This window comes from Bos taurus, chromosome 16 (assembly GCF_002263795.3).
Source record: "Bos taurus isolate L1 Dominette 01449 registration number 42190680 breed Hereford chromosome 16, ARS-UCD2.0, whole genome shotgun sequence".
In the NCBI taxonomy this organism is placed as follows: Eukaryota; Metazoa; Chordata; class Mammalia; order Artiodactyla; family Bovidae; genus Bos; species Bos taurus.
In genome coordinates this window covers 27,446,732-27,467,310 of record NC_037343.1, presented here as the reverse complement: position 1 = coordinate 27,467,310, position 20,579 = coordinate 27,446,732, and the positions used below count along the sequence as shown (strand labels likewise).

The window sequence follows — 20,579 nt, the reverse complement described above, 5'->3', positions numbered from 1 at the left end:
TCCAGAGAGCAAGCATCTTTTAATTTCATGGCTGCACTCACCATCTGCAGTGATTTTGGAGCCCCAAAAATAAAATCTGTCACTGTTTCCATTGTTTCCCCATCTATTTGCCATGAAGTGATGGGACTAGATGCCATGATCTTCGTTTTCTGAATTTTGAGTTTCATGCCAGCTTTTTCACTCTCCTCTTTCATTTTCATCAAGAGGCTCTTTAGTTCTTCTTCACTTTCTGCCGTAACGGTGGTGTCATCTGTATATCTGAGGTTATTGATATTTTTCCTGACAATCTTGGTTCCAGCTTGTGTTTCATCCAGTCCAGCGTTTCTCATGATGTACTCTGCATTTAAGTTAAATAAGCAGGGTGACAATATATAGCCTTGACATACTCCTTTCCCAATTTGGACCAGTCTGTTTTTCCATGTCCAGTTCTAACTGTTGCTTCTTTACCTGCATATAGATTTCTCAGGAGGCAGGTCAGGTGGTCTGGTATGCCCATCTCTTTCAGAATTCTCCACAGTTTGTTGTGATCCACACAGTCAAAGGCTTTGGCATAGTCAATAAAGCAGACATTTTTTTGGAACCTCTTGCTTTTTTGATGATCCACCAGATGTTGGCAATATGATCTCTGGTTCCTCTGCCTTTTCTGAATACAGTTTGAACATTTGGAAGTTCATGGTTCACGTACTTTTGAAGCCTGGCTTGGAGAATTTTGAGTATTACTTTGCTAGTGTGTGAGATGAGTGCAATTGGGTGGTAGTTTGAGCATTCTTTGGCATTTCCTTTCTTTGGGATTGGAATGAAAACTGACCTTTCCCAGTCCTGTGGCCACTGCTGAGTTTTCCAAACTGGTGGCATATTGAGTGCAGCATTTCCACAGCATCATCTTTTAGGATTTGAAATAGCGCCACTGGAATTCTATGACCTCTGCTTTGGAGAAGACAATGGCACCCCACTCCAGTACTCTTGCGGGGAAAATCCCATGGACGGAGGAGCCTGGTAGGCTGCAGTCCATGGGGTCGCTAAGAGTCGGACACAACTGAGCAACTACCCTTTCACTTTTCACTTTCACTCATTGGAGAAGGAAATGGCACCCACTCCAGCGTTCTTGTCTGGAGAATCCCAGGGACAGGGGAGCCTGGTGGCCTTCCATCTGTGGGGTCTCACAGAGTCGGACACGACTGAAGTGACTTAGCAGCAGCAGCAGCTTTGTTTGTAGTGATGATTCTTAAGGCCCACTTGACTTTGCATTCAGGATGTCTTGCTCTAGGTGAGTAATCATACCATTGTGATTATCTGGGTTGTGAAGATCTTTTTTGTATATTTCTTCTGTGTATTCTTGCCGCCTCCTCTTAATCGCTTCTGCTTCTGTTAGGTCCGTACCATTTCTGTCCTTTATTGTGCCCGTCTTTGCATGAACTTTTCCCTTAGAGGTGTGTAAATATTAAAAGAAAATACATGGAGATGATAGTGAACAGGTATCTCCTGCTGTTGACTACATGGAGTACTTCTGCTTCTGATTTCTTAAAGGGGAGCAGTGCCTAAAATTTTTATAGCCTAGAAATCTAGAGACATTTTCTAAAAATTTCCGAGTTTAAAATGTTGAAATATTGTATCTAAAATGTTCCCAGAACTTACATTTAAGTATAAATTTTTTAAGAGCAAGGATTTTAAATTTATCACCCTTTACCTCATGCTGGGAACAGAGGGAAGCACTCTATGCTAAGCCCTGTTCTTATCTTCAGGCCTCACAATCAGTGTTGAAAATAGGCATCTAGAGATAATTTGAATATGCAGTATAGAGTGGACATTTGTAACAGGTCGATGTTGGGATTGTGTTTTCCAGGCACCAGTACGTAACCCAGATCAGTTCAGAGCTCTTGGCTTGGTGACTCCAGCTGGAGTCCTCCTGGCTGGTCCTCCTGGCTGTGGGAAAACTCTGCTCGCAAAGGTATGGCATAAATCAGTGGCATGTGTTTTGTTTCTTACTATCAGGGTAATATGAATTCAACTTTAAATGTTACAGTGGGATAATTTTGCATAGTTTCTATTAGAAGTTCATTTTGGAAAGACTAGCAAATTTTCTTCATGAAAGTTTCCCACTTTGATTTGAATTACAAAAGATAATATCATTGAAAATTTAGAAAAGAAAAATTTTAATACATCAAAACCCTATCGATTTTAACAGAAATTGTATATTCTATGTATTATATTGATTTTAATGAGCATTATCACATAGTTGTAGTTTGTAGCTAAGATTGTTTCCTGCCTTGGTATAGTTATTTATAAGTGAAGTATTTTTTTCTGCATTCCTTATTGCAGTTGTTATTTTGAAAACTTCGTTTTTTACAGTATTAACAGAAAAAATAGATAAGCAAAAGGGGAAAGCATTACTTATAATCCCCTCTTTCTTCCCTGCTAATAATTTCATTTTGTTGTTAGTCCTTCCAGATGTTATTCTCCACTTACATATCAAGATAACATACATAACTTTTACACATATATGTACAACTCTAAGATTTTTAAACATGGATTTCTCACTCAGCGATACTTCTTGAACATCTTCCCATGTCAATATACATAGATAAACATTAGTGTTCTTAATACCTGCAGAGTATTCTGCTATAAAGATGCTCTATAGTTCATGAAATGATCCCGTTTAAACAACACTGCATGAAACAGTCCTGTGCTGACGTTTTTGTACTTTGATGGGTAATTTTAGTAGAGTGCACTCCTGAATATTTCTTTAGTGAAAAGAATGCATGCGTTCAAAGGTTTTGATCCATTACCACTCCATCAAAATACTTCGTTACCCAGGTGCATTGGATCCGTTACCAAAGTGTCTCCTAAGAAGTTTGTGCCAGTTTCTCCCCTTCCAGTAGAGTATGAGTATCTGTTTCCCCAGCACCCTGAATTAGCAGTAGCCGTTGACACTGTTTTTAATATTTGACAGTCTTATAGGTAAACATGGTTATCTTCCAGGTTTTAAGTTATGTTTTAAAAATATGGCACCCCACTCCAGTACTCTTGCCTGGAAAATCCCATGGACTGAGGAACCTGGTGGGCTGCAGTCCATGGGATCGCTAAGAGTCAGACACGACCAAGCGACTTCACTTTCACTTTTCACTTTCATGCATTGGAGAAGGAAATGGCAACCCACTCCAGTGTTCTTGCCTGGAGAATCCCAGGGATGGCGGAGCCTGGTGGGCTGCGGTCTCTGGGGTCGCACAGAGTCGGACACGACTGAAGCGACTTAGCAGCAGCAGCAGCAGTGTGTTTTTAAAAATAATGTGTTTTATTGGCTTTTTTCTTGATGAATTGTTTGTTCATATCCTTTGTTTTCCTACTGACATGCATGTGATTTTCTTTTAATCACTCTTCATATAGTAAGATCTGTTATATTTGTAGTTTATCAGTATTTTGGGCCTTCTTATTTTGTTAATCATATTTTTGACACTTTTTAAGTTTTGTGGCTTTCCCTCCTGCCCCCAGTAATCATCTGGGCAGTTTTCTCAGTCTTTTGTGATTCCTACCTTCCCTTTGGAATCAAGCTTACTAGAGTCATTTTTGTTATTTGTAAACTTACATTAGTCATGGTTTTTAGTGTCTGTATAATATTCCATCTATAATTTACTTAACCCTTATCACCTTTTAAAGACATTTGGATTACTTGTAAACAAATTAAAATTGATGCCAAAAATAAATTAATTGATTAAAAATAAAATTATAGAATCAAAAAATAAAACCAATGGCATTTTTACTAAGTTTCACAGCAGCCAAATAATTTGTGGCTCTTCAGTAAATACCAAATATCCACAGTGCCATTTGCTCATGTGTGTGTGTATACATGTAAAATTTTTTAAACTTATTTTTACTTATGTCATTAAATTTTCTTGCTTAATGCTTCTAGTACTCTTATACAGCATTGCTGTAAAGGAGTTTGGGAGCGGATGAGAATAAAGGAGGGGGTTGTTGGTCTGCATTTTTTCACAACAGTTTTAGAAAACTTTAGCCAGAAGGAAGGTCCTGCAAGCTAATATGTGGATTCACTGGGTTGATGCAGTTCCCTGGCCTGGGTGCCTTGTCAGGTTTGTTTGTTTTTGAATTGGTTATATTTGCACCTCAGGTTCTTATTAGTTACCCATTTTATGTATGATACTGTGTGCATGTCAGTTGCAATCTCCCAGTTTATCCCTCCCCTCTTATTTACATTTTTAAGAATTCCTTGACAGTTAAGTGGAAAATGGACTGGAGGAAGACAAGAGGGAAAGTAGTCAGGGTTTTGGGGGTTTGATTTGATCTGGGTTTTTTGCCTGTTCAGACAATAGGACATGATGTGGATGAAGGTGATGGTATAGTGGACAAATAGGAAGTGACAGACTCACCTACGTTTTAGCATTAGAGCCAGTAGAACTTCCATATGGGCTCACTGATCTAACAAGAGATCAAGCGGAGACACCGTGGCTTTGGCTTAGAAAATATATTTACTTGGATGAGGAGGAAAAGAGTTTGGGGTGTGGGGTTTGGAGTGTTAGGGGAGATTCAGGAGTCCTGCTTTGGAAATGACAGACTTGAAATTCCTATAAGATCCAAATGGAAAAGTTCCAAGTGGAGATGCTGAGGAGTGTGTTGAACACAGATCTTGAACTCAGATATCAAGTTTTAAACATAGAAAGGAGCTTTATTCCTTGATCGTTTTGAAATTTTGAGTGATTTTATTTAGATTTCATCTCTGCATTCACAGTATAGTTTTTGGATTCTTCTAAATGTATCACCATATATTTCTCCTTATTTGCTATCAGTGGCTTTAAACCATACAGCTTAATCTTTATTAAAAAAATAATCTGTAAGTACCATAAAGGACAGAAAAGTTATGGACCTAACAGAAGCAGAAGAGATTAAGAAGAGGTGGCAAGAATACACAGAAGAACTATACAAAAAAGATCATGATCCAGATAATCACGATGGTGTGATCACTCACCTAGAGCAAGACATCCTGGAATGTAAAGTCAAGTGGACCTTAGGAAGCATCACCATGAACAAAGCTAGTGGAGGTGATGGAATTCCAGTGGAGCTATTTCAAATCCTAAAAGATGATGTTGTGAAAGTGCTGCACTCAATATGCCAGCAAATTTGGAAGACTCAGCAGTGGCCACAGGACTGGAAAAGGTCAGTTTGCATTCCAGTCCCAAAGAAAGGCAATGCCAAAGAATGCTCAAAGTACCACACAATTGCACTCATCTCACACACTAGCAAAGTAATGCTTTAAATTCTCCAAACCAGACTTCAACAGTACGTGAACCATGAACTTCCAGATGTTCAAGCTGGATTTAGAAAAGGCAGAGGAACCAGAGATCATATTGCCAACATCCGTTGGATCATTGAAAAAGCAAGAGAGTTCCAGAAAAACATCTGCTTTATTGACTATGTCAAAGCTTTTGCAGAGAAGGCAATGGCACCCCACTCCAGTACTCTTGGCTGGAAAATCCCATGGACGGAGGAGCCTGGAAGGCTGCGGTCCATGGGGTCACTGAGGGTTGGACACGACTGAAGTGACTTGGCAGCAGCAGTAGCAAAGCCTTTGACTGTGTGGATCACAACAAACTATGGAAAATTCTTCAAGAGATGGGAATATAGGCCACCTGACCTGCCTCCTGAGAAATCTGTATGCAGGTCAAGAAGCAACAGATAGAACTGGACATGGAACAACAGACTGGTTCCAAATTGGGAAAGGAGTATATCAAGGCTGTATATTGTCACCCTGCTTATTTAACTTATATGCAGAGTACATCATGAGAAATGCTGGGCTGGATGAAGCACAAGCTGGAATCAAGATTGCCAGGAGAAATATCAGTAACCTCAGATATGCAGATGACACCACCCTTAATGGCAGAAGGCAAAGAAGAACTAAAGATCCTCTTGATGAGAGTGAAAGAGGAGAGTGAAAAAGTTGGCTTAAAAGTCAGAATTCAGAAAACAAAGATCATGGCATCTGGTCCCATCACTTCATGGCAAATAGATGGGGAAACAGTGAGAGACTTTGTTTTCTTGGGCTCCAAAATCACTGCAGGTGGTGAGTGCAGCCATGAAATTAAAAGACGCTTGCTCCTTGGAAGAAAAGTTATGACTAACCTAGACAGCATATTAAAAAGCAGAGACATTAATTTGCCAACAAAGGTCCATCTGGTTAAAGCTATGGTTTTTCCAGTAGTCATGTATGGATGTGAGAGTTGGACTATAAAGAAAGCTGAGCGCCGAAGAATTGATGCTTTTGAATTGTGTTGGAGAAGGCTCTTGAGCATCCCATGGACTGCAAGGAAATGCAACCAGTCCATCCTAAACGAAATCAGTCCTGGGTATTCATTGGAGGGACTAATTTGAACTCCAATACTTGGGCCACCTGTTGCAAAGAACTGAGTCATTGGAAAAGAGCCTGATGCTGGGAAAGATTGATGGTAGGAGGAGAAGTGGGCGACAAAGGATGAGATGGTTGGATGGCATCACCGACTCAATGGACATGAGTTTGAGTAAACTCCGGGAGTTGGTGATGGACAGGGATGCCTGACGTGCTGCAGTCCATGGGGTCGCAAAGAGTAGGACACAACTGAGCAACTGAACTGACTGAAGTACCATAAAGACTAATATTGATGCTTTTGAATTTTGGATTATAGATGAATGAATGACTGATTGCTTTCATTGGGCAGGGCATTTGTGCCCAGTGAGATTATGATTTTACTAGGATTCTAAACTCAGGCTTCAAATATGCTTACGTGTACCACATTTATGCAAACAAAAGATTTACATAAATGTTTCTGGTCATTTTCATCTAAATTTTGTCTGAGTAGTTTGTGAAAAGTATTGAGTTTCTTTTTATTCCCATTTGTCTATTGTCCTTCTAATGAGAAAGAGGCAGCTATGAAAAGGGGGAAATAGAGATAAACAGCAAAAATTCCTTGTATTAAAAAAAAAATTCCTTGTATTATCACATATTTTTAGTATTTTATTGTATCCTTGTCTTATTTATGTCTTTTTTCTCTTACTAGGCTGTTGCAAATGAGTCGGGGTTAAATTTTATATCTGTCAAGGGCCCTGAATTACTAAACATGGTAAGTTGCTGTGGCATTAGCTATTATTTTTTATTAGGAAAAGTAATGGTCAGAGTACAGGGTCCTCAGATTGTTGAAATAGTCATGGTATTTTGGTAAAATCACTGCATTAGGAGTGAAGAGATTGAGCTTTGCTTTGCTATACTGTTCACTGTGTATAAATGCTTTCTTAATTAAGTCTGTTAACATCTGAGCCTAAATTTTTTCACCAGCAAAATGGAAATAATCAAAATAGTCAACATTTTAAAGTGTTAACTCTGAATTTGTCAAGCACTTTACATGTATTATTCTTCAACAACCCTGTGAGGTACATATTATTGTTGCCCTGATTCACAGATAAGGAAACTTAAGTTTTGAGGAGTTGCATAACTTGGCCAGTGCCCAATAGCTTGGAGTTAGTGGAGCTGACATTTGAATCTTTGTCGTCAGACTCCTAACCTGCTTTCCTTCAGATGAGCTAAGGATTAATAAATAAAAATACTTAGAGGGAAAGAAATCACTGAAGTATTTACTATATAATAACTTCTTTCTGCATTTAAGCAATTTGTATCTCAAGTTTGAGACTTTGAATTTCTTATTTCCTGTTTATGCCTGTGAAAAGTAAAAATGCCATTCTATAATATTCAAAGAAAGAAGAAATGAAAATGGTATCATTTGTTTAAAAAGCCTTTTTCAATTCATTCAGTGCACTTTTTACATTTACTATATATTTTATATTTATCCCTATATTAAGAAAATAACTTTTAAGTGTGGTAGTCATGTAGTTAATGTTAAAACTACTATCTTTTAGGGGTAGTAAAATATTTATAAATAAAGTTATGATGTCTGGGCTTTCCATCAAAATAACAAGAAGAAAGAAAGTGGACAGGGTTTAGATGAAATAAAACTGGTCATGAATTGTGTTGATAATTATGAAGCTGGGTGATGGAGGTATTTGGGATTCATTACATTATTATGTCTACTTTCATTATATGTTTGGAACTATAAAAACAAAGCCACTTTTTATAAATGTTATGTGTTCTTTTATAACTTGATTTTGTTATTTTTGTTAAACATTATAATATTTTCCTTGTTGATATATTGCCTCTAGTTATTAGTTTTATGTGTAGTAGTCTATTGAATGACTTATAACCACAGTTTTAAAAACTTTGTTACAACCTAGAGGGATGCATGGATTGGGAGATAGGAGGAAGGTTCAAGAGGGAGGGGAAATATGTATACCTATGGCTGATTCATGTTGATGTATGGCAGAAACCAACATAGTATTGTAAAGCAATTATTATCCTTCAATTAGAAATTTGAAAAAAATAAAAACTCAGTTTTTTTTCTGGATAGATGTTTAAGTTGAGCATTATATACAAGTCAAAGTGCAGCAACAAAGACCCAGTGCAGCCAAAATCAATTAGTTTAAAATGATAATAATTTTAAAATATCTACTGAATGTTTCAGTTCAGCATTCCAAATTTAATTTTTGTTAATTTAGATTTTTTCAGGAAACTAAATTGGTCTGCTGTATTTGTACACTGTGCAGGATGTTATGGTCACAGAAAAATTAGAAATGGTCATGGCTTCTGCTTTCCAAGGACTTATGTTGTAATATGGTGAAGGTATTGTAGAATAGCTCAGAAATTACAACAGTAGGAGGTGCTATAAGAGATGAGAGAGCGATGGGAAGAAAGATCAATGATCGTTTAGACTGCAAGAACTGTGTTGAGGTAGGTTGGAAAAGCAGGTCCTGTGAGAGAAGCAGAGTAAGGCAAAGTACAATGAAAGCTATAGGACAGATCTGAAGAAAAGGAGATCTCCTCAGATAGAAAACAGAAGTGCTTTAATCGCTGTCATCTCTGATGTCTTCTGTGCCTTACTTTCATATGGCCATGTAGTCATACAGTAATATAAAAGATACTTTAGATATAATTGGTGTTGTAAAGATGTTTTCAGATTCTGTCTTATTTAGCAATATTAGAAAAAAAGCTTTTCTTAGTTAACTAGGTTGAAATTTTACACAAATAATTTTTTGTGCCTAGCTAAAAGTGAAACTATTTTACATATAACTTTTTATTTTAGTTAGTTCTAATGTTATAGCTGCCTATGAATTGCTTTGTATTTTGATTTTACCATACAGTATGCATTTATGAAACCTGGTAGATATCTAGCTGGCTTGATTTGCCTCCTCTGATGCTATATTATGATCATGAGTTCTTCCTTTAGCAAGATGACCTATATAGAAACAACAGTAGGACAGTAAGTTGTCCTCTTTGCATTTAAAATACTGTTGAATTAATGAAAATATATGCTGGGTGTTTTATATGCATAAAGCTTTGATCAGTTCTAAAATGCCATAGAATTGTGGAATTTTTCTTGACCTAGAAGAGACCTTATATTCTATTTAGTCTTCATTTTATAAATGAGGAAATTTGTAATAAGTTTAAATAAGACTTAATTTTACGAAGTCGAACCAAATAAAACTATTTTTATAGGTCAAAATGGTTAAATGTCAGCTGTTGTCTGTGGTTTGACCTAATGCTTTTTGAACTCTGATATATACATGTCATTTAAAACTAGTATTACTATAATTTGGCCCAAACTCCAAAGTTGAATTGTTTCTACATTTTATTTCCATTCTGTGTATGGTCAGTATGTTGGTGAGAGTGAGCGTGCTGTGCGACAGGTTTTTCAACGAGCCAAGAACTCAGCACCCTGTGTGATATTCTTTGATGAAGTGGATGCCTTATGCCCTCGAAGATCAGCCCGGGAGGTAGGTATCATAGTTTAGTGATTACAGATTTTTTTGAAGCACCAAACCTTTTTTAACTTCTTGTAAAGTTATGTAGAGTTCAAATAGTTGTTTTATAAAGTCATTCCTTGAGAACGCTGAGACTGTTTAAGTGAAGAAAGCTAGTAATTTGAAAACGGCTTAAGGATAACAGTTTTATTTTTATTAGTCTCTGTATTCATTTTGTTTTCCTGTGTATTATTTTGGTTTGTCATACCTGTTTGACACAAGTGTGTTGTTGGGAATGGAATGTTAGTTCTGGATAGCTTACCTTGTAATCTGATTATTCTTTTCAAGGTTCCTGAAACAGTAGAAAATATAATTTCAGACATCATGTACTCTAAGTAGGGTCAGATAATATGCTTTAAGATTCAGCACCATTTCTATCTGGGGAAGATATGAATTGATCTGCATTAAATACCACTTGCATTACTACTGTGAGTCACTGTTCTTAGAAATTTCAGTACAATGAGTGCTCAGAAATAGGTCTCAGGAATACTGTTATAAAGAGCTGGAAGAGTAGTGAAGCATAGTATAAAAAAATACATAACCTTTCTCTTGGATGTTGCCCTGAGCTTTGTATTACATGCTTCACGGAAAAGAGAAAAGGCCTCAGCGTCCCAGCTGATAGCTCTGGATATCCAGTGTCCTGGGGAGTCTGATCTGGCATCCAAACACTGAGTCTTGGGACTTCCCTGGCAGTCCAGTGGTTAAAACTTCACATACCAATACAAGGGGTGCACGCTTCATCCTTGGTCAGGGATCTAAGCTCCCACATGCCTTGTAGCCAAGAAACCAAAACCTAAAACAAAAAATATTGTAATAAATTCAATAAAAACTTTAAAGATGGTCCACATCAAAAAAATCTTTAAATACCTTAAAAACGAGAGCTGAGTCTAGATTTGCCTAAAGGGAAATTCACTGTAGCTGTTAGATCTTTTTTAAAAATTTATTTTATTGATGTATAATTGATTTACAGTGTTGTATTAATTTGTATTAAAGCTAACTGATGGTATTAATTATACTAATATTGATATTTAGTGCATTAATATTTATGTTATTATATTAATATTTAATATTAATGCAATTAATATATATAATATTAATTGTATTAAAGCAAATTGATTCAGTTATACACATGTACATTTCTTTTCATATTCTTTTCCATTATGGTTTATCACAGGATTTTGAATTCTCAGCTGTTGCTTCTTCAACTGACTCAGAAGCGTAAAACTTTGGGACTAGCTGAGCCTGAGACTGAATTTCATTTCTATCTTTATCTAGCTTTGAGACCTTGGACGAAGAGCCTCTCTCAGCCTTGGTTTCCTCATCTGAATTGTGGATAGTAGCAGGATTGCGGGGGAAGCACTCTGACAAGAACATGTTTTGCACAGTGATCAGATACAGTGACTTCTGGAAATGATATTATATCTTTTGACAGAAACTTTCATTCAAGTTAGCAATTACAATGTTTTGTATGAAAAAAAAATAGCAGTGTGTTGTTCTTTTTATTAGGAACTGATGGAGCTATATTTATTTGTTTTAGACAGGGGCAAGTGTCCGAGTGGTGAATCAGCTGCTTACAGAGATGGATGGTCTGGAAACACGTCAGCAAGTTTTTATTATGGCAGCCACTAACAGACCAGGTAAGAAAGAAGATTATAAAACAGCTAAGTCTAAAAACTTCCAGCATTTACAAACAGTATAATTTACATACATCCTAGTAAAGAAAGATTAAGTTTGGGGAATCCCTTTTTGGTTCATAAGTTGGAATAAAACTTTAGGAAGCATTTAAGTCACCTATAATTTTTTTTAAATGGATATGTGTGTGTGTGTGTTTGGTGGTATGGCCTGGATTCTGTAAGACTTTTTCTGTGTTGGTGGACAGCAAGTTGTCTTGTTGGCCAAGAACACTTGTAACATACACTTTGACCGTGAAGTATTATCAGGATTTATATCCTGTGGTTCCTCTCAAGCTTATAGGACACAGGAACCAGGCTCTTTTTCACTGTATCTGAAGGTTGAAGGTGGGTGTTTAAGGTTTTATCCTAGAAGCTTATCCATATACCTGCACTTAACTCATTTTTTAAATTGTTAAAAAGCTTAAGTCCTCTGGGAAAGGCTCAAAACTTCAGAAATAATGAATAGAGGTGGCTTATACTTTGGGTCCTAAATTGTTTTCGTATTGTTCGATACTTCGCCATCCATATGAGTGACTCTCATAGCTGCCCTGCACTGAGGTTTCTAACTGTGTCTGCCAGCAGTGACATGGGACTTTAATTGCTGAAATGGGTTTTTCAGTTTTCCAAGCTGATACAATTTTTCGTTTCTCATAAGTTAGTACAGATACTAAAATCTTCATGAATTGTATACCATTTCATTTTAAAAAGAAAAATGGAAAGGTGTTATGGTTTAACACCTTTGAATTAGACTCTTATCTTTGAATTAGAGATATTTCCTTTGAGTTCGGCAGAACTGGGTATGAGTCCTGGCTGTAGCACTTCACATCTTACCAACTCTTCTCTTTCAACCCTAACTAGTCTGTACCAACTGAGTAGGTTATATATAGTTCAGTTCTGACACTAACCACTTAGAGTTAGTGCCAGAACCTGCAAGTTAAGGGGTGAGTCGTCTGGACGACTGCCCTGCTTCAGATGCTGGCTGCACGTGGTGTCTCCAGGACACCTGCACTTCTGACCAACTTGCTACACAGACTTGGGGATACCCATAACTGCCCTCACGTTCAATAATTTGCCAGAAGGACTAACAAAATGAAGAAAAGCACTATACCTACATTTCCAGTTTATTATAAAGGGTACACTTGGGGCTAGATCTCAGAGGTGGTATGGTTTCCAGGCCCTGTCTCCACGGAGTCAGGACACGTCACCCTCCTGTCCCATCAGTGTGTTCATCGACCAGGAATCTCCCTCAAGTTTGATGTCCAGAGTTTTTATTGATTACTCATCAGCCATGTGTTTGAACTCAGTCCCCCTGCCTCCCCAGATGTCTGGCTACAAGTTCCAACCCTCTAATCAGATGGTTAGTTATTCTGATAACCAGCCCCATCCTGAAGTTATATTGGGGCCAACCTTGAGTCATCTCTTGAGCATAACAAAAACACTCCTGTTGCACAGAAAACTCTAGCCAAGAGCCAGAGGTAACGACCACTGTACTTACTCTTTACTGTACCACATTAATCCTGAGCATGTATTACTTCATCTTGCTGCTGCTGCTGCTGCTGAGTCACTTCAGTCGTGTCCGACTCTGTGAGACCCCATAGACGGCAGCCCACCGGGCTCCCCCGTCCCTGGGATTCTCCAGGCAATGGAATGGGTTGCCATTTCCTTCTCCAACTTCATCTTGCTAACCAGTACTTATTCATCTATAAAATGAGGATGATAATACCTAATAGGCAGTATTGTCAACAAAGCTTAAGTGATGTTGGTTATGTATGTATTGTAGTGTGTGGCAAGTAGCTGTTAAGTAATTATTATCATTGTCATACACACTTTAGGTATTGGCAGTAGGAACAGTCGTTGGGTCATAAAATCAGAGTCATGCTAGAAGAAACCTTGAAGGTCTCAAATTTGGATAGCATTACATCCTGCCTTTCCAAGCAGCTGCAGATCTTTTCTAGCAGATTTCAAGAAGACAGTATTGGGTCTGCCATAACCTATTCTGTCTTTAACTGCACTCAACATCTTTCATTCATGTTTATTGTAGACATCTTATCTTTTAGTTTAATCTCTGTAGATTAGAAAATAGTGGATCCTTCAGCATTACTTAAATTTTACTTAAAATCCTTTCCTTCAAAAGGACTCGGGTACATTGTCTTTCCTCATGTTTTTTTCACCTCCTCTGATCTCTTTATTCACCTTTTAACTCCTTCTCCAGATTCTCCTTAGTTGTAAAAACGGACAACTGAGTGTAGTCGTCTACTGAGCTTAGCCAGTGAATGGAGGCTGAATCATCACGTGGCCCCTGTGTTTTGTTCTTTCCAGCATCCTTGAGTATTGTCTTCCTCTCTTCTGTACCTCACCCATCACTTCCTCCCAATTACATTGAGGAGCCACATAAACTTAAAAATAGATGTTCTGGGTCTCTCTGCTTGTATTGATGCTTGTTTGGCAGTTCTGTCCCATTGTATTCTATCCTGTGACATTCTGTGTGGTTGTTTATAACTTCTTTCCTGGTTAGCTTTAAGAAATCTGCTCTTGCCTGATGTACTGGTCAGCTATTGCTGCGTGACAAACTGCTACCATACTTAGTGTCTTAAAATCACCATTTTTGCATTGTTCCTCATTTTGTAGGTCAGGAATTCAGGGAGGGCTTGTCCAGGGGGTTCATCTGTGATCCACATGCCACCAGCAGGCATGGCTGGGCCAGAGAATCCCTTCCGAGGTGACGCCTTGGTGCTCCTTGGCATTATGCCTCCCCTCTCCCTTAGCAGTTGTCCTCTTCCAAGGCCTCGCCATGTGGCTTGACTTCTGTTAGCATGGCTCTCTGAGTACTCACCCTTCTTAGACAACAGCTGGATTCCAAGAGATAAAGGCAGAAGTTGCCATTCCTCTTTAAGGTAAGGCCCAGATTAGACAAGTTCTCTGTCAGGACAGTGACAGGAAGAGCCAGATTCAAAGGGAGAGAATTCGGAATGTAAAAACATGTAGTTATCTTTAATCCTTGTTATGTAAATTTTTCTCTCATCATATTCTTTGTGTTATGGTGCAAGTTATACATTCAGCCTTACGGTTTGGTGTTGTATATGGATCAGTTATATCAGTATAGTTTTCTTTAATCTCAGAAGATTTACTTTTTCACTCATTTTTACAGAATTTTTATTATATGCCTGGTCCTACTGAGCTTTGGGAATTCAAAGGTTAACAATTCAGAAAACTTATTTGCCTGCATATGTTCTGATTTGGGGCTGAACAGGGAATAAGTAATAGGCAGTCCAATAAAACAGGGTAAGAGGATGGAGAATGTCTATTTTGGGGAAAGGAATGCTAACTTAGATATGATGGTCCAGGAAGCCTTCTTCAGAAGAAGTGACATATGAGCAGGAAACCAAATAATGTGAAGAATTGAGCTATACAATAATCTGAGAGAAGGCGTTCCAGGTAGGAAACAATAAGTGTAAAGGCCCTGAGGTGAGAACAAGTTTGGAGAACCAGCACGGCTAGTGTGTCTCAAGTGAAAAGACCTGCGGGGGGCGGGGGGGAGTCAGTAATGGAGAGGAGCAAGGGGCCTTTTAGGCCACAGTATGGGGTGTGGGTTTTATTCTGCCGTGAAGATTTTTTGAATGGGAATGATGTGATCTAGTTTTCTTTTTATAAAATACATGACTTTTTTTATTAATAACTTTGTATTTTGAAACATTTATAAACTCACAGGAAATCATAAAAAATAATGCACAGACGTTCCATTTACCCAGTTGTTACATTTTACATAACTATGGTACAAAATCAAAACCAGGAAATAGACATTTGTGTAATTTTGTCTATTTCTGTGCTGTTTTAGCACATGTGTGGATTCATGTAATCCCATTGCAGTCAACACAAGAACTGTTCCATCACCACACAGACCTCCTTCCTGCTGTCCCTTTATGGAAATAACCACCTCTCTCCCCCCATCTCTAACTCAGGGCAACTGCTAGTCTGGTCTCCATCTCTATAACTGTATCACTTTAAGAATTTTGTATGAAAGTAATCATACAAAATGTGACCTGTAGGTTGACTTTATTCACCTATTCTAATGCCCATGTTGTTCAGTTGCTAAGTCGTGTCTGACTCTTTGCAACCCAGTGGACTGCAGCACACCAGGCTTCCCTGTCCTTCACCATCTCCCAGAATTTGCTCAAACTCATGTCCTTTGAGTCGGTGATGCCATCCAACCATCTCATCTTCTGTGTTCCTCTTTTCTTCCTGCCTTCGATCTTTCCCAGCATTAGAATTCTTTTCCAATGAGTCAACTCTTCATATCAGGTGGCAAAATATGAGACTGATTGAAATTCTTGTATGTATCAATAGGCTGTTCCTTTTCAGTACTGAATAATATTCTATGGTGTGGAGGTAGGTCCTGGTTTGCCTAACCATTCTCTTCTTGGGGGCATTATGTTCATTTCCAGTTTTTGAGTGCTTCATATAAAGCTGCCCTGAACACCTACATACAGGTTCTTGTGTGGACATAATTTGTTTCTTTGAAATAGATGCCTGGGAGCATGGTTGCTGGGTCATATGATAAATATATGTTCATTTTTAAAGAGGTTGTCAGACTTTGCTTGAGTTACTGTGATTTCTATCAATAAGGCTAAGAGAGATTCAGTTTTTCTTGCATCTTTGTCCCAGTCTATAGCTTGTCTTTTCATCATCTTATTTCCTTTTATACATTACTTTCTGAGGACCATGTCTAAAATCTGTTTTTCAAAACTATGTTGCAAAGATTGTCTCCAGTGTTTTCTTTCAAAGTGTTATGGTTATGTTTCACACTTAAACTGTGATCTGTTGTTAGGTCACTTATGTGAGGCACAAAGTTTAGGTCAAAGGTTTTTTTTCCCCCCTGTGGTATCTAGTTGTTCTACCATCATTCATTGAAAAGACTCCTTCCTCCACTGAGTCACTTTTACACCTTTTTCAAAAATAAGTTGGTCAGTGCTGGCAATGAATAATTGGAGTTTGAAATTGAAAATACAATACCATTTACATCAGCACCAAAAAGAAAGAAAAACAGGGACTTAGGTATAAGTTAATAAAATATGTACAAGATCTGTATGAAGCAAACTATGAAACTCTGATGGAAAAAAGTCAAAGATCTGAATAAATAGATACCTCTTGTGTCTGATAGGAAGACTCAGTGCTGTCAAGATGTTGGTCTTCCCAGTTTGGTCTATAGATTCAAAACAATCCTAGCAAGTTTTTTTTAAAGAACATTTGTTTCTAAAGTTGATATTGAAGGGCAAAGTTTATATTCTAAAGTTTATATGGAAGTGCAAGTTTATTCTAAAGTTTATATGGAAAGGCTAAAGTTTATTTGGAAACGCAAAAGACTCAGAAGAGCAAGCACAGTATTAAAGGAGAGAACAGGGACTTCCCTGATGGTCCACTGGTTAAGAATTCACTTGCCAGGGCAGGGGATTCGGGTTCAATCCCTGGTCCAGGAAGATTCCACAGGCCTCTGGCATTGAGGCCCGTGAACCACAACTGCTGAAACCTGCATGCTATAGAGCCTGTGCTCTGAAACAGGAGAGGTCATGGCAGTTGAGAAGCCTGTGCACCACCATTGGAGGGTAGCCCCTGCTTACCACAACTAAAAGCCTGTGTTCAGCAACAAAGACCCAGCGCAGCCAAAATATAAAAAGTAAATAAAAATTTAAATAAACAAAAAAGAATAAAATTGGAGGACTGGCACTACCCAGCTTCAATATTTATTATAAAGCTGTGATAATCAAGACAGTGTAGTACTGACGAAAGGATAAGATAAATCAATGGAACCGAACAGAAGCCAGAAATAGACCCACACAGATATAGGCGACTGATCTTTGACAAAGGAACAAAGACAGTATCCTAACAGAAAGGATAGTCTTTTCAACAAATGGTGCTGTAACAGGTGTACACTCACATGCAAAAAAAAAAAAAAACTAGACGTAGATCTTACGCCTTTCACAAAAATTAACTTAAAATGATATTCTTAACCTTGGGGATCTGTAGCTAGAATTTAAGGGATCTAGACTTCACTTTCACTTCTCACTTTCATGCATTGGAGAAGGAAGTGGCAACCCACTCCATTGTTTTTGCCTGGAGAATCCCAGGGACCGGGGAGCCTGGTGGGCTGCCGTCTGTGGGGTCGCACAGAGTCGGACACGACTGAAGCTACTTAGCAGCAGCAGGACCCTACATGGGGCTTCCCAGGTGGTGCTAGTGGTAAAGAACCCATCTGCCAGGAGACGCAGGTTCAGTCCCTGGGTGGAAAGATCCCTGGAGGAGGGCATGGCAGCCCACTCCAGTATTCTTACTTGGAGAATCCCATGGACAGAGGAGCCTGGCTAGCCACAGTCCATAGAGTCACAAAGAGTCAGACACGACTGCGTGACTTAGCACGCATGCACACGCATGCAGACATGAGCCTAAATGTGACAAACTTTTAATTTCACCAACGTCTAACTGAATTTTAGCATTTCCCTAAATTATGAACGTTGGTGACAAGACAGAGTATACCTGGAACTGTGAACTTGTAGCTATTTCTCTGTCACCTTACAGTCTTTGCAGATATCACACAATACTGTTAATATCTATACTACTCCACAATTAGTTTAATCAGACTTGCTGTTTAAGATATTATTAAGGAAGTACATGTATTATTAGAAACTTCCCTGGTGGCTCAGACGGTAAAGCGTCTGCCTACAATGTGGGAGACCCAGGTTCGATCCCTGGATTGGGAAGATCCCTTGGAGAAGGAAATGGCAACCCACTCCAATACTCTTGCCTAGAAAATCCTATGGACGGAGGAGCTTGTTAGGCTACCGTCCACAGGGTCGCAAAGAGTCAGACACGACTGAGCGACTTCACTTCATATGTGTTATTCAAAATTTTGTTTTCCTAACAGTTTGGTAACTTTTAATACCATTGATTTCTTTGTAATCCTGTGCATTTTGCGTTATGCATTAAAGCAAGTTTTTGACAAGGAGTCCATACATTTCACTGTAGTCCCAAAGGAGTTCTTAACATAGAGGAGCATCTGAGTTAGAAGATCCATGGTCCAGAGCAGAATTGGTGTGAGTGTGGTGGGAGAATTAAGAAGTGATCAGTGGGAGCTGATCCCACTTTGGGATATATTTTGAAGGTTAAACCAATAGAAAGTACTGTAATTAGATGTGGATGTGAGACAGAGAATAAACAAAGGTTACTATTAGATTTTTTTTACCTAAAAGCTAGGTAAAAAGTTTGCTACTTGTTGAAATGGAGAGCACTTGGAGAGAAGTAAGTAGGTTTCTATTTTATATCAGTTTCTTTTGCTATTATCATACCTAAGCAATCATTGCCTATCCTGAGGTCACAGAGATTAACTCCTACGTTTTCTCTTAAGAGTTTTATACTTTTAGTGCTCATATTTAGGTCTTTGATCCATTTTGAGTTAATTTTTATCTGTTGTGAGAAAGGTGTTCATCCTTTTTCAGGCTATTCATGTGTCTCAGGATCCTTTGTTGCAAAGACTAATCTTTTCCCCATAGAATTGTCTTGGCAGCATTGTTGAAAATTGAAGGTCCATCGGTAACAAATTATTTTCTGTAAGTTGAAAGTTGCTACTGTTAGCTCTTAAATTTTAGCTTTTTTTGAGTACTTAATAGGATAGCTAAAAAGCCTCTTGATGAAAGTGAAAGTGGAGAGTAAAAAAGTTGGCTTAAAGCTCAACATTCAGAAAACGAAGATCATGGCATCTGGTCCCATCACTTCATGGGAAGTAGATGGGGAATCAGTGGAAACAATGTCAGACTTTATTTTGGGGGACTCCAAAATCACTGCAGATGGTGACTGCAGCCATGAAATTAAAAGACACTTACTCCTTGGAAGGAAAGTTATGACCAACCTAGATAGCATATTGAGAAGCAGAGACATTACTTTGCCAACAAAGGTCCGTCTAGTCAAGGCTATGTTTTTCCTGTGGTCGTGTATGGATGTGAGAGTTGGACTGTGAAGAAAGCTGAGCGCCAAAGAATTGATGCTTTTGAACTGTGGTGTTGGAGAAAACTCTTGAGAGGCCCTTGGACTGCAAGGAGATCCAACCAGTCCATTCTGAAGGAGATCAGCCCTGGGATTTCTTTGGAAGGAATGATGCTAAAGCTGAAACTCCAGTACTTTGGCCACCTCATGTGAAGAGTTGACTCATTGGAAAAGACTCTGATGCTGGGAGGGATTGGGGGCAGGAGGAGAAGGGGACGACAGAGGATGAAATGGCTGGATGGCATCACTGACTCAATGGACGTGAGTCTGAGTGAACTCCGGGAGTTGGTGATGGACAGGGAGGCCTGGCGTGCTGCGATTCATGGGGTCACAAAGAGTCAGACACGCCTGAGTGACTGAACTGAACTGAACTGTATAGGATAGCAGTTGCTTTTTGATCAATAGCTGAGGAAGAGTTTCTCCTGTTCTGCATCTGTCTGATTTGTAAGCGAATGGATTTTGTCCTTAAATCTTTAGAATTGTTGATGACTTCTTCATTGCAAAGTTAAGAATTGTTCTGTTAGAAACCGAAGAGGGTAAGAATTGTTATCTTGAGTCTTCAACTTAAAGTTCTGACACAATTAGGTAAGGAACCATTTAGGAAGCTGTAAAAATAATCCAAGTAGAAGATGATAGTTTGAATCAGGTAATATCTGGGGGTAGAAAGAATCTGAATATGTTGTATAATAGAGTTGACAGGATTTGCTAATGGCTTGAATATAGATGTGGAAGAATGGAATCCAGTATGACTCCCAAATTTCAGGCCTGAAAAACTGGAAGGATCTGTTGGCCTTAACCAGGGTGGGAACTGATGGAGAAAGATCGGAATCTCAGTCATCATTAAGATGCCTGTAGTGAAACCGAATTGTTGAGTATGAACCAGCTTTTCTTTGAGAAATGATGTAATACATGAAAATTTATAAGAGCTTTTGTTGGAGCATTGTTTAAGTCATCTAACCCCCCCACCCACCCACCCTAGCATGCACA

At 38.5% G+C, this 20,579-nt stretch overlaps 1 protein-coding gene across 9 annotated transcripts in view; it reads left to right on the top strand.

Annotated features, from left to right (window-relative positions):
* Positions 1–20,579, top strand: part of NVL (nuclear VCP like) — a 180,067-nt gene that overhangs the window by 35,250 nt on the left and 124,238 nt on the right. For all 9 annotated transcript variants that reach the window (XM_059875668.1, XM_059875672.1, XM_059875671.1 and 6 more), the window contains 4 exons: positions 1,844–1,948; positions 7,041–7,103; positions 9,742–9,861; positions 11,426–11,525. In XM_059875668.1, coding sequence (XP_059731651.1) covers positions 1,844–1,948; positions 7,041–7,103; positions 9,742–9,861; positions 11,426–11,525 — 388 coding nt within the window. The remainder of the gene's footprint in view (positions 1–1,843; positions 1,949–7,040; positions 7,104–9,741; positions 9,862–11,425; positions 11,526–20,579) is intronic.